This window comes from Euprymna scolopes, chromosome 36 (assembly GCF_053919585.1).
Source record: "Euprymna scolopes isolate OS-2025 chromosome 36, ASM5391958v1, whole genome shotgun sequence".
In the NCBI taxonomy this organism is placed as follows: Eukaryota; Metazoa; Mollusca; class Cephalopoda; order Sepiida; family Sepiolidae; genus Euprymna; species Euprymna scolopes.
In genome coordinates, this window is record NC_136517.1 from 56,247,595 (window position 1) to 56,263,076 (window position 15,482).

General features: G+C 33.8%; 1 protein-coding gene across 6 annotated transcripts in view; it reads right to left on the reverse strand.

Moving 5' to 3' along the window:
- Positions 1-15,482, reverse strand: part of LOC145260509 (tubulinyl-Tyr carboxypeptidase 2-like) — a 99,917-nt gene that overhangs the window by 27,944 nt on the left and 56,491 nt on the right. For 5 of the 6 annotated variants that reach the window (XM_080118631.1, XM_080118635.1, XM_080118630.1 and 2 more), the window contains exons 4-7: positions 12,130-12,186; positions 9,884-9,958; positions 7,762-7,933; positions 1,573-1,618 (exon numbers count right to left, since the gene is read on the reverse strand). In XM_080118631.1, the coding sequence (XP_079974757.1) occupies positions 1,573-1,618; positions 7,762-7,933; positions 9,884-9,958; positions 12,130-12,186 (350 nt within the window). Of the gene's footprint in view, positions 1-1,572; positions 1,619-7,761; positions 7,934-9,883; positions 9,959-12,129; positions 12,192-15,482 lie in introns of all 6 variants that reach the window. The other variant, XM_080118634.1, reaches the window with a different exon arrangement.

Here is a 15,482-nt window from a genome sequence, read left to right on the forward strand (position 1 = left end):
AAATAGGGTTTTATTCGTTTAGAACGAACCAACTTTACATTTTTATATATAAAGATATATAATGTAACACATATATTGTGTAACATACATGATGTAACATCATGTTACATATATTATGTAACATAATGTTACATAATATAGTCTGAATTGTTACAAATAACAAGTTCAGTGAGTGCTTGAGAGCATATATCTTGGTAAATTACATTCGAATGACCAAAGGAAAGAATCACTGAAAAGACACAATTGTTTGTTTATTTTTTATTTATTTATGAAATTTTTTTGTTGAATTTTGAAAATTTTAGCGAATGCCAGCCTATATTTTCTTCATTACTGTCTTACGTACGTTCTCCCGACTACGATGGAAATTTACTTTTATTTGCTGTATGAGTTGACACGTCCTCTTTTAAACCAAATATTGACGGTAGTAGTTTGTGATCCATTTGTAAGAACAAATGGTCTACCATGAATAAACCTGTAAAATTTTTAATGGTATACACAATTGCCAAACTTTTTTTTTTTTCTATCGCACTATAATTCCTTTCTAGCTGGTAGTAAGGCTATTGAAGCATGGAAAATTGATTTATTTGATCCATCTTCAAATCTCTGTAAAAGCATATTTGCTTGCGTTTGATACTACAATTTATTCCTTTTGGGGAATCGTTATGTGCCAGAACTAGATTCGATAATAAACACTTTTTTTTTTTTGAACGATTCTTTGCATTCTTTTGTCCATTACTATTTCTTACCTTTCCTTAGAAATTCATTTAAAAGGTGCTCTCAATTTGTACATTTTTGGAATATACATACTCTAGTCATTTGCTAACCCTAGGAATGGCTGTAATTTTTATATATTAATCCAGTCTAGATGTACCTTATAACTTTCGTTCAATTTGGTTTAGGTTTTCTTCCTCTATAATCCAGTATTTGACCCAAATATTCGATTTTGTTCATGCTGAATTCACATTTTTTTCAAGATCATTTTAATTCTGTAATTCTCTATTCTCTTGAATACTTCTCAAATAAGAATTTTGTATTCTTCCACATTTCTGCTTTTTATCAGAATGTCATCTAAGTATGCCACTACAAAAATCCAAATCATCTAGCATCGTATCCATAATTTGTTGAAATAAATTCGGGGCTACTTTCAAACCGAAATGCAAATCTTCTAAGGAAAGTGATTTGTTATATGTGTTGTTTATCATTTCTAATGATGAAAATGAGACTTTTATTTTTGGTTTGAATCCTGGTCTTGCATTGGTTCGTTAGCTCAAATTTTACCCCAGTATTTGTACAACAACCCAGTCCGTCAGAAAATACACCCGTAAATTCATTTTTTAAAACTCTCTAACATTTTTTTATGGACGTTTAGATTTCTTTATCTCTGACACATTTAAATTCCTAGAGAAGGCATTTCTTGGTTTCTGTTTTTTTCCATAGCTTTAGTATAACAATAGGTGTATGTGTGTATGTGTGCATGCATGTGCGTGTGTGCGTATGTGTGCATGCATGTGCGTGTGTGCATGTGTGTGTGCGTGTAAATAATGACATTATCATGGTTGGTTATCAACTCACATTCCTTGTAAGAATCCTGGAAATTCATGATAAGTTCATACAAAGTCTGAAAGTAAAATGCAAGTCTTGATTATTATGAGTGAGAAAATGCATGGTTTTTAAGGTATCACTTTCTCTATAAAATAAATCTTGATATGATCATATCGATCTTGTAAGGAGAGATCTCAACGGCATACTCCAATCCCTGGGGGTGGGCAATGCATTCAGACACTTACGTATAAAACTCCTTACAGAAATAAAACTGTAAATGATTGATAGCGTTAAACATTATCTAATACATATATCTATTTATCTATAAATATAAAAGCGAAAATGTATGTATGTGTGTATGTGTGTTCGCTTTTTCTGTATGTCTACAAAAGGCTTTTTTCAGAGAAGCGGTCAGTCGCTTAACAACTTTTTAAAACTTTTTATATCACATGTAAATCGTAATATCTCAGAGTTAACAATGGAGCTCGCCTGTCTATTTAATTTGCTCGACTTCGGGAAGATAAATATTCAACAGTTTTCGCTCGCCGTATGTAAGTTAGGCCTCTTCCTATAATGTTTCCCCCTACCCCCAATGTCTTGGGGGGGGGGAAGCATTCCCGCACTAAATGAAATGCTACCCCACAGTCAAAAGTTGACCTCATTAAATCATTAAAACGTGCACCTGCCAATTTAAGTAATTAAATAAATTCAAAGTGTTTCTGTCAGTATGCCACGTTGGCGCAATGGTTAACGTCGCACGTTTTTGTTTTTCACACTTTCATTTCCATCTTTGCCTCAAGGGTTCGATCCTCATACTTACCTACCAAAACTTTTTTTTTATTTTACCCCCCCCCCCTGGAGTTTTGATTTACCCAAAACCACACACACCTCCAAACACCCGGGCAACGCTGGTTACCCCTCGCTAGTCTATAAATATAAAAGCAAAAATGTATGTATGTGTGTATGTGTGTTCGCTTTTTCTGTTTGTCTACAAAAGGCTTTTTTCAGAGAAGCGGTCGGTTGGTTCACAACTTCTTAAAACTTTTTATATCACATATAAATCGTAATATCTCAGAGTTAACAATGGAGCTCGCCTGTCTATTTAATTTGCTCGACTTTGGGAAGATAAATATTCAACATTTGTCGCTCGCCGCATGTGGGTTAGTCTTTTTCCTATAACATCTTGGGAAAATAAAAATTAAAAAAAGCGTTCTCGCAGTAAGTGAAATACTATCCCGCAGGCAAACTTGACCTCATTATGTCATTAAAACGTGCACCTGCAATTCCAAGTAATTGAATAAATTCAAACATGTTTCCGTTAGCATTTTGCGGTGGCCCAATGGTTAAAACCGTTGCACTCATTTTTTTTCACACTTTAATTTACAACTTTGCCTCAAGGCTTCGAGTTCGATCCTCATACTTACCTACCAAAACTTTTTTATTTTACCCCCCCCCCCGGAGTTTTCACACACACCTCCAAAAACCCGGGCAACGCCGGGTACCCCTCGTTAATCTAGATATATAAAAGCAAAAATGTATGTTCGCTTTTTGTGTATGTCCAAGAAAGGCTTTTTTCAGAGAAGCGGTCGGTCGCCTAACAACTTTTTAAAACTTTTTATATCACATGTAAATCGTAATATCTCAGAGTTAACAACGGAGCTCGCCTGTCTATTTAATTTGCTCGACTTCGGGAAGATAAATATTCAACAGTTTTCGCTTGCCGCATGTAGTTTTGATTTACCCAAAACCACACACACCTCCAAACACCTAGGCAACGCCGGGTACTCCTCACTAGTCTATAATATAAATCTTACCTGGCTGTTTAAATGTATGTATGTATGTTTGTATGTCTTGCAAAAACTTTCGACAGAGGGGACGGATTTACACGAGATCGGTATCATTTTGAAGCTAGACTCTTCAGACAACAAATATCGAAAAATTGGCTAAAAACATTAATTCCTTCACCCGCAACTGAGAACTTTTCTTCAGGGAAGAGGGAGGGATCGCTTTTTTCGAAAGTCATCCCCTCTTTTCAATTGACTAGCCTTAATGTAAACATACGTCAGTTCTGGTTTGGCGATGAGCGCAACAGCAAAGACGTCACGTTTTTTTTTCATATTCTCTTCCTCCTTCGCGATAGGGGTTCGCACCTGCCTGCCTACTACCACTTTTTTTTTTTGCTCAACACACCTCCAAACACCCGGGCAACGCTGGGCACCCAGGCCAGTCTATTAAATAAAGGGCAAACGTCTGTGTGTATGTATGTGTGTTTGTTTGTATGTCTTGCTAAAACGTTTGAAATCCAATTTGAATAAGAATGCTTCCCGGTACTGTCTTGTACGACAGGGATTCGGATGCCTAATATGTGAAATTTAGAACAAAATATTCATTTTTTTCTACCTTAACGACTATAAAATCGTCTTTTTCTAAACGATTTCAACATCTGCGCATGTGAACTGTTCATCTCTCAGATACGTTAAGTAAAGAAATTTGAATGACCATCACCGTAGACAAATGGGTTAGTGAGTTGTCTTATAACTATTAGTTAAGCGAACGTTTTCTTTTTTTATTTTTAACATATTTTTGAAAATGTTTATTTCGGTAAGCTTTTTCATTTAAACAGGGTTAAAAGATTTTTTTTGTTGATATTTTTGTTTTGTACTTTGTATTATTTACTTGACATTTTTTTTCTAGGTAATTAATAAAATTAAAAGAAAAATCATTTTTCTTATTTCAAATTCATTTAAAACAAAAATCATTTTTCTTATTTCAAATTTATTTAAAACAAAAATTATGTTTATTATTTCAAATTTATTTAAAACAAAAATCATGTTTGTTATTTCCAATTTATTTAAAACAAAAATTATGTTTGTTATTTCAAATTTATTTAAAACAAAATATATGTTTGTTATTCCCAATGTATTTTTAAAAAATCATGTTTGTTATTTCCAATTTATTTAAAACAAAAATTATGTTTGTTATTTCAAATTTATTTAAAATAAAAATCATGTTTAAAATAAAATATGCATCAAGTGCGTTTGAAATCAAATCACAACGTAATATTAGGAAAATAAACAAATATTTTACTTGTTTGAAATTTATCACAAATATATTTCGTAAATTTATCAGAAATATATTTCGTAAATTAATCAGAAATATATTTCGTAATTTATCAGAAATATATTTCGTAAATTTATCAGAAATATATTTCGTAAATTTATCAGAAATATATTTCGTAGGTAGATTCCATCTTCAGTGTGTTTTTTTTTTTTCTTCTTCCTTGCCATGTTATAAATTTGGAGCAAGAAGTCTGTTTGTATAGAGCCGCACATTGTATTTGGCGGTTGTATTTTGAAATGTTTGAACTGTGCGTAGGTAATGTGAGAATAACGTCAAGAATGAGAGTTCAACAGAAACGGTGTTTTAATTTGAATAAAATAAAATCCGCATCAAGTGCGCTTGAAACCAAATCACAGCGTAATATTAAGAAAACGTTCAGTTCAAACATTTCAAAATACCAGATACAACGCGCGGCTCTATACAAACAGACTCCAAATTTACAACATGGCAGGGAAGAAAAAAAAAAAAAAAAAAAATACAACGCACTGAAGATGGAGTCTACACCTCCGAAATATATTTGTGATAAATTTCAAACAATTAAAATATTTGTTTATTTTCCTAATATTATGTTGTGATTTGGTTTTCAAGCGCACTTGATGCATATTTTATTTTATTCAAATTAAAACAACGTTTCTATTGAACTCTCATTCTTGACGTTAAAAATCATGTTTGTTATTTCAAATTTATTTAGCCAGGGGTTGATTTAAAGATTCGATTACTATTAAATGCATGATTATTACTTATGTAAATGACAAATATTTTTTTAATCGTAACCGCTTAATACTTTTTATACGCTCACATAAATGGTAGCATCGTATGCATAGATGCCGATGAATGAACGAACAGTGTGTTTTGACAGGTCGTTGATAAAGATCAGTAAGAGAGTTGGGCCAAGGATAGATCCCTGAGACATGCCCGTGTTAATACTGTGAGCTTAGAATTTATGTCCATCAGCGACTACTTTAATAAATCTTTCTTATATTATTGAATTTTGATGCCATAGTTTTTTTTATTACAACAAATTCTGCCACCCATGCAATGCCTTGTAAGGACGGTTAGTTAAACATATATCGTTTTTATAAGGATGTTGTAGTTTGCTTGAAACATTGTGCATAGTATATAAGAATTTGAATTATTTTTAAGGAGATACCAATGCAATTTGGTTGAAGACACCATTTGATATGAGACAATGGTAACTAGATGGAATGGCAATATTGAGGAATCCAATAATTTTCAAGTATATATATTTTTTACTAATGTGGTATATCGAATCAGGGTGGTACGGTGTCATATTTTATTATTTTATATTTTTAAAATAATATTTCGAGGTATATCTTCTTTTCAAAAAAGAAATCTCCACTCGATGTGATATACTTTTTGTATTGATATTTCCAACAAACTCAGTTTTTAAACATAAAACAAAATGCTACAGCACAAAGACTAGTCAACACAAATATTTGAACAGTATAAAATAAGCCTTGAAAAACATGCCCATGTCAATATTAAAGCATACAGACAAAGATGAAATTATTATGAATTATTTAATACAAAAAGTTTTCTCAGTGTACATGGGTAGCAGTGATAATATATCTGAGTGTGAGAATTAAAATTCCTCCAACTTCCTGTGTATACACACAGGAAATTGGAGGGATTTTCATTATCCCAGATTTTAACAAAAATGAAGCAGGACTAAATATTAAAAATTAGAGAAAGTGAGTTAAACTAAAAATTATTTTTCTATATGTAGTGGAAATCATGATCATCATCATAATCATCAGTTTAACATTTGTTTTACATGTTGGCATACATTGGACGGCTTTATTTAAATAGGATTATAATATATTACAAATTCTTTTATTTCATTTTATTTTACAAATAATAAAATCAAACAAATTTAAATATATTACAATTATTCTTTTTTTTTCTTCAAAAATATAATGTTCCATTAATTACCATTTGGACATCAAAATAAAGTAAAGCTAATTTCCAGCCTCGAGACTGATCAGTCCCCTCCCCCCACTGCGAAAAAAACATGTCAAAGGAATGTACTAATATAAAATCTACTGTGGACTAATTCATAAGAATTAGATAACAAATTAATGAAACAGAAAAAGCTACAATATTTGTAAAATAAAACTGAAAAAACGGCATATTTGCAAAAATAAAACAGAAAAACTGCAAAATTTGTAAAATAAAAGAAAAACTGCATTATTTGTAAAAATAAAACAAAAAAATCTGCAATATTCGTAAAATGAAACAAAAAACCGCAATACGTGTAAAATAAAACAAAAATGCAATATATATGAAATAAAACAGAAAAACTGCAATATATGTAAAATAAAACAGAAAAACTGCAATATATGTAAAATAAAACAAAAATGCAATATATATGAAATAAAACAGAAAAACTGCAATATTTGTAAAATAAAACAGAAAAATTCAATAATTACAAAATAAAACAAAAAAAACTGATATATTTGCAAAATAAAACAGAAAAAAATCGATGAAGTAGGAAATATGAACCCCAACCTACTTCCTTGCAAAGAATGAAAAAAAAAGACTGATTTCGGTTGACACCAATTTGATCTTAACTTTCGTACACATGCACATACATGGTCTCTGTAAACAAATATAAAATAACCAACTTGTTCAAGCAGATTTTCTCAACCACGAGTGTGTTTTTTTTTTATATGTTTAGAAAAGTTTTAAATAAATTATTTAAATCAAACATTTTAAGGGCAGGCATTCCAACCACAGAATCCGCCCGAACAAGTTGGTTAGTTTTATTTGTCTGCAGAGGTCATGTGTGTGCGAAGGTCAAGGTCAAACCAGTGTCGACCAAAATCTTTTTATTTCTTTCTTCACAGTGAAGTCACTTGGGGTCCTTATTTGCTACTTTGTCTGAAAAAATTTTGCATTTTCAAGATAAAAATATAAAATCAGCCAAAACTGAAGAGAACAAAATAATATGGTGTATTATTTTTGCCTTTACACTGGTTGCAAAGATGAAACTAATCGCAAACATTTGGCAGTCATTCCAGAGCTTAAATGTTTAAGATAACAAGATTTTTTATACGTAAGTGAAGAAAAATTATTTACCTCATATATTAATGGTTTGTACATAAGTTCCTTCCTGCGACTCAGGCCGAGAGCCCCATACTGGCCATTGCAGTAAATTCCGAGCACAACATGTCGATGAATAACTTCTTGGAAAAGTGAATTGAAACTTAGGGCAAATCTCACAACGTTACGATAGCCGTTTGTTAAATATCTTTTGACTGTTTAAGGAATTTGAAACAATAAAAGTATTTGTGTGTCAGAATTTGGGAATGAGGAGATGAGGATGATATGATGCAGCATTGCTGTGCAGCTGCAAATGCCGCGCCGATTCCAAAGATGTATAGTTTTTAAATAATTGTTATTTTAGTTTGCACATTTTTATGATCAAGCATTTTATTGCTTTTTCAACTTATCCCACCGCACATAGATAGGAAAATAGGAAAATAAAATTACAAATTAATAGCATTAATTTATTACAAACTGTTTAAAAAATAGTTATGCAAAGTAAACATACAAGTAGTTGTGATTGTTCTCTAGTATATCTCTATATTTCACAAGTCTTGTATTATTGATTTAAATAATAGTGAACTGTTTGGATGGAAATATAGGCACAACACGAGGGGCGTGCAATAAGTAATTCCCCTGACCCACTTCCAGCTGTCTGATCTAGCTGAAATTTTGCAGGTGCAATGATTTATATCTCTACGGGTTATATGGCAAATTACAGCTCTGAACTAATTGTGGTTTCTGTTTTACAGGTGTTTGAACTGAGTCAGGTGTGAAATGGAGCCTGTTGAATGCCGAGCAGTGATCCGGTTTTTGTATTTGAAAGGACTCACACAACAGGAGACTTTTGATAAAATGAAAAAAACTTATGGTTATAATGCCCCATCATATGACCTTGTAAAACGCTGGCATCGTGAATTCAAACATGGCCGGAAGTCTGCGGAAACAGCTCCCAGACCTGGTCACCCCCCCACCTTCTGCCATTGGTGAGGTATCTGTCTGTCAAGTTGAGGCTGCCATTTTGGAAGATTGGCACATTACTATTCGCCAAATAGCCCAATATGTCAAGATTAGTACAGGGTCTGTGGAAACTATCATTCATGACCATTTGCATATGCATAAGGTGTCTGCCAGATGGATTTCCAGGTTGCTCACACCATTCCAGAAGTGAGAACATGTTGAGTGCTCGAGGATGAATTTGGAGATGTGCCAAGAAGATGAGTCAAAGTTTTTCAAAAGACTGATTACACAGGATGAAACCTGGGTCCATCACTATGATCCAGAGACCAAAGCCCAGTCAATGCAGTGGAAGCACTTGGACTCACCACCTCCAAAGAAGGCAAGGGTGCAGCCCTCCATTGGCAAGATCATGCTCACAGTCTTCTGGGACCAGGACGAAGTAGTGATGACAGATTTCCTGACAAAGGGTACCACAATTACAGGAGCCTATTATGCTTCACTTTTGAGGAAATTAAGGGAAGCTATCAAAATCAAGAGGTGGGGCAAGATCAGCAAAGGTATCCTCTTCCTGCAAGACAATGCTCCGGTCCACAACTCGCATGTCGCCAGATCAGAAGCACGGGCGTGTGGTTATGAAATCCTTCCCTATCCTCCCTACTCTCCTGACCTTGCACCCTTTGACTTTCACCTCTTCCAGCCATGAAGTTGTTTTTGAAAGGAAAGCGTTTCCCAGATGATGCAGCCTTGATTTCTGAAGTTACGTCGTGGTTGAAGGACCAACCTGGGGTGTTTTACAAAAACGGTCTTCAGAGCTTCATCAAACGATGGGAGAAATGCATAACTCTGGGTGGTTCCTATGTAGATAAAGACTAATAACTGTGCCAAGTTTCGTTGCTCTACTGCTATGGGAAGTGGGTCAGGGTCATTATAAACCACCCTCATAAGTAATCAAACTTTGTTCAATCCATTATCATTTTCAATCCTCTCATAATGTTCATCATCATTCAACATCTATCTCATCAACGTTTATTCTTGAGCGACTTTTCGTGTTGTAAATGGTGACATATTAATAAAAGATAAAATAAAAATAACTTTCTTTTGTGTTGAAATGATAGCAATAAATGCAAATTTAAAAAAAAATTGTTTTTCTAATAAAAAAAAAAATTTTCAAAACATTTTTTTATAAAAAGGATACATAGCCAAGATGACGGCTTCCAAACATTTAATGGGAAGAGATTCCTGTATAATTTCTTTTGCTGTCTCCATCAACCTAAAATTTAAAAAATTATATTTAAAAAAAGAAAGAAAATTATCTTTTTTTTTTGGAGTGAAAGATAAACATTTATTGTATTAATTTGAAAATATGAGAAAAAATGTCATGAAATATTTTATTAAGTGATTAAAATATTTTATTAAATGATTAAAATATTTTTGAAATGATAAAAATATTTTATTAAATGATTCAAATATTTTAGTACTGATTAAAATATTTTATTAAATGATTCAAATATTTTTTTTAAATGATTTAAATATTTTATTAAATGATTCAAATATGTTTTTAAAAAATATTTTTCTGAGACTTTTGGTGGAATACACCTTTCTGAAAGAAGACTCTTTTTTTAAAGTTTTTTTTTCTATTCATTTTTCTGGTGGTATTAACCCTGAGGGGTCAGCTCCTACACCGAAAGTCTCAGAAAAATAATGATCCTCTTCAAACTTACAATAACCATACACAACACCTGACGTATCATTTTTCTGCATGATGTAGAACACTTAAGGTAACAGGCCCAGTTCACATTTATCATTTAATCATTAGTCCCAGCATTGGAAAATTAAGTTAAAAAGATATTAAAGGAATCCTTTTTGGAATCGGAAATTGAGCTAATTATTTTCTGATTCTGATACCCTGAAAAATTTCAATTTTTCTGCTTCCTGATTCTGATTTTGCTTAATCATCTCAACATTAACCCCTAACTACTCACCGCTGGAGTAAAATGGATTTACCAGTGTTACTTGTATGAAATCAATTTTGTCTATAACAAGTTGAGAGGCTTGTCTAAAGATGAAGTCATTTGAAATACTTCTTGGTGGATTTTTGACGTACAATAGAAGGCTTGACATTAACAAAAAAACAAAAACAAAAAAAATGTCGTTCATATTTCTCACAGTAATACTGTTATTCAAGCAGCATCCATTTTTCTTTTTTGATGTATTTTTCCTTTTTTACTTTTTTTTCACCCCAAACAAGGTGATACATATAATATAATTTCGAGATATACCTCTCCTTTTCAAAAAGAAAACAAACCAAAGATATGCCGTAAAACGGAACAAGGAATACAATCATCAAATATATTTTACCATCCTGATTATATTTAACAGCAAGTCCATAGTTACTGATTTATATGTAAAAAATTTTGGGGAAAAAAATATGCAAAGATTTATAATTTAAATGTGACCTTTGTTTTTCTGGGTTTTTTTTTTGTTCATATGTCATGTCACTTCACCATCCCAGTATCCTACATTGCTAGCACCCTTCTTATACACTTACATACACATAGCATTATTTAAATCATTCAATAAATAATAATAATAATAATAATAATAACAATAATAACAATAATAACAATAATAATAATTGGAATCCAAGTGACGGACAAGTGGTCCCAAGCGGTAGTAGAAAAATAAGGACGTTAAGATTCTCTGGGAGTTCATGGTTTGGTGTGACAGAGAGATAACTCACAGGAAACCGGATATGGTAGTTGTGAACAAAAAGGTTAATGAATGCCAAATTATTGATGTGGCTTGGCCAAACAACATAAACTTAGCAGGCAAAAAGAATGAGAAACTATGGCACTACCAGGAACTTAGGGTGGGTATTGCTAGATTGTGGAATAAGAAAACTTCCATCGTGCCAATCATCATAGGTGCGCTTGGCTCAATTCTAGATGATCTTTAGAAACAGTTGAACTCCTTAGGAATCAAGTACAACATCACCATACTCCAGAAGTCAGTTCTGCTTGGCATAGCAAACATCTGTGCGCCAGGTGCTTTCCATCTAATTGAATCTTTGACTATGCTCACTAGCTTCGGCGTAAAATCCCGCTTTTGCGCGAAAATAAAAAAACAAAAACAAAACAGTGTAAAGCATCACAACATTGTGAAGTTAATGAACGTAATAATAATAATAATAATAATAATAATAATAATAATAATAATAATGATGATGATGATGATGATGGTGGTGATGATGATGATGATGATGATGATGATGATGAGGATGATGGATATATATATATATATATATATATATATATATATATATATATATATATATATAATCTGGGATACTTTTTAAGTAAGGCAAATAAAAACTGTTGATTACAACCAGATTGGCTGCGATATTCATTGTCAGTCATGAAACTATAATAAAAACCTACTCACCCACAAAGTGGCCGGTTCTTCTTGATTTCAAAAAATTGTGTTCCGGTATAATTATAGCTGAGCTGAGTCAAGTCATAATAAGAATATGTATAAGTATACTTGAAGAAAAAGGACGAAGACCATTTATAACATTTATATCAACGTTATTGACCGTCTTCATTAACATGTCGCTAATAGAGAAGGTATTAGTAATAATGAATAAGTCTATGGGCAAAAATAAAGGTTGGGGAGTCCACATATAGGATAAATGTCCCGTTTTTTTAGGGAACAGAGAAGAGTTTGTAGCAGGAGAATATCTTAGAAGAAATTTCATACATACGTTGCCTTTTAAAAATACTCAAATCTAATAGGTTTTGCACTGTCAACTAAGCTCAAACCTCTGTCCCATCACCACAATGTTGCATCCCTGTGCCTGTTTTACAAGCACTTTAATGGAATGTGCTCTGATGAACTCATAACATTTGTGCCTCTTCAATGTATATACTCCCGACTAACCTGACAAGCAGCAAAATTCCACCCTTTACTGTAGAAATACTTCGATGCTAAAAAGCTTTCTATGCTAACAGATTCTTCCTTCAGACTGCTAGACTTTGGAATTACCTCCCTGTTTCTTGTTTTCCTGACTGTACTAACCTGCAGAAGATTAAATGTAATGTGAACAGACATCTCGCTGCTAAATTACCACCAGTCCCCTGTTAGACATGATCCCAAATAATAACCGCTTACGTCTAAGAGGCAATATGCCTTGTTTGGGGTAAAAAAGAATAAAATAAAAATTTACAGCTTATCATGCTCTTAATGATCTTTTTTCTTTTTTTTTTTTTACAAGGAAATCACCACTTATCAAGGCCACTCGGGGATAAGGATTATTGCATGTACAGTAATCAGTGGGATGATATCGTAGTAATCACTAGTAATGGAAATTTGATAAAGTGTCTTACTTAAGGAGGCGGTTCATCAGGAACTTGTTTATGTTGGACTTGAAGACATCCAAGTTGTAGTCAGGTGGAAAAAGGCAAACAGAAGAGAGTTCCACAGGCGTGCACTTCTAAGAAAGAAGCTTTGTTCATGGAATCTACGTTTTGATTTAGGCACAGATAAAGAGTGGGGAAAATTAATGACGGTGGTTTTAGCTAGACGGGTGTTTTTCGTGAAAGATTGGCGAGGGAGACCAGAGATTGGAGCTCATACGAGCACTTCCCATGGAAATAACGATAAAACACCGACAGGCTTGCAACGTCCCTTCTGTGTGAGAGAGGTTGCAGGGAAGAGAAAACGGCATCCCCCCACTGGGTTACAAAGTCTACTTTGTACTCTGTCAAGGCAAGATAGGCTGTTTTAGCAGCTCCTGCCCAGATATGGCAGCAGTACTCCATCCTTAGACATACTTGGCTTTTATATAGATAGAGAATTGCATCAGCAGTGAGATATCTACTGGAGTGGTAGAAGGATCCCACAATTTTTCCAGCAACCTTGGCAACAGATTTGCTGTACATGTTCCATTTCAAATCAGGAGTAAAGGTCAAGCCCAGAAGCTTGTCAAAACATGGAGCCTCCTCAAGACGAGAGCCATCCATTTCAATTGATGCCAGATGGGGATCAGAGCATTGATGATGTAAAGATAGAAGCTTGGTTTTAGATGCATTAAAAGTAACCAGCCACTTCTTCCCCCATTGTACTACGTGCTCAAGATCAGAGGAGAGAGAATCGGAGAGAACTTTGTCATTTACGGCCTCTGATGCGTTGCCATAGATGTTCGTGTCATCAGCATAGATGTCAACGAATGATTTAAGTATGTGTTTTGGGAGATCATTAATGTAGATCAGGAAGAGAGTTGGGCCCAGTATGGACCCTTGAGGGACACCAGCATTAATACTGTGGGCTTCTGATTTCTGCCCATCAACCACTACCCTTATGAGCCTATCAGAGAGAAATGATTTAATAATTGAGAAAATATTTCCAGTTATACCGTAACTGGAAATCTTGTGAAGTAGGCCTTTATGCCATACCTTATCAAAGGCCTTTGATATGTCAAGAGCAATTGTCCTAGAAAGGAAGCCTTTGTCAAGAGATTCACTAATCCTATGAGATATAACCGTTAGCACATCTGCTGTAGATCTAGCAGAACGGAAACCATATTGCATGTCACTAAGAAGGTTATTTCTGCTGAGGTGGTTGACTACTTCTTTATTTAATATGGATTCTAGCAACTTACTCATGACACACAGGAGACTTATTGGTCTGTACTGAGAGGGAGATTACCTGTCACCTGAATTCTTAAATACAGGGCATACTGATAAGGTTTTCCTGACTGTTGGGAAGCAATTCTCCTTAAGATAATGCTTAAGCATTTTTTAAGTAGGGGGCAAGTTCTGGTTGAAGCTTTTTCAGCATTATAATTGGAATGCCGTCAGGGCCAATTGCTTTACTGGAATCAAAGTTCTTGATTTGCTTGGCGACATCACGCACAGATATTTGTATGTTGCATAGCGTGTTGTCTGTTATAGGAGGAAATATGGAGAGTTGATGGCCTTGGTCGGATAGGGTAGAATTAGCTACAAAGTTCTTGGCAAATAGCAAGACAATCTACCATTTCTTTCTTGCAATAATTTTTTGGTTATTATAGATCAGGTCTAAAGTGTGCTGATCAACTGGTGGCCTTAAACGTCACACAAAAGTCCACAATGATGAGGAGAGAAGTTGAATGCCTATTGGAGAGAACTGGAATGACTACTGGAGAGAAGTTGAATGCCTACTAGGTCCTGTTCTCGAGTGTCTAATGTCTCTCTGTCAGGACAACCTTTAAATTTAAAATATTTAAAATCAAATAGTATTCACCACCCAAATATGGTCTTTGCTTTTACAAGGAATGGTGCACCTTCTCCAAGTGATGTTACCTCAAGTAACAGCATGAAGCTGGATACTCCAACAGACTAGATGAATTCTTATCCTGGGATCCAGTAATACCAATAGACTACAAGAAAAGCATTCTATAACATATTTAAATGGTCAATTGAGGAGAAAGGAATAATCCTCAACTTCTTTACTAACTCAGTATTTGAATGGTAAAGAAGAATTTTAATGGAATATTTGAATGTCTGCGTATCTCCTTTTTTTTATTGCATCTTCACCCCAAACAAGGCACAGTGCCACTTTGATATGGGAGACTACTATCTGGGACATATAGAGATCAAGTGTTAACCTCAAGAAGGGACCATTCTTTATTTAAGAAAACTTCGCTTGAAGTGAAATGAAACATACCAATAATCGACGTGAATTTTAAGTCTGCTCAAAGATATGCAATTTGTTTGTGGAACTAATAATCCATCTGCAGGACCATAGACAGTCAATAA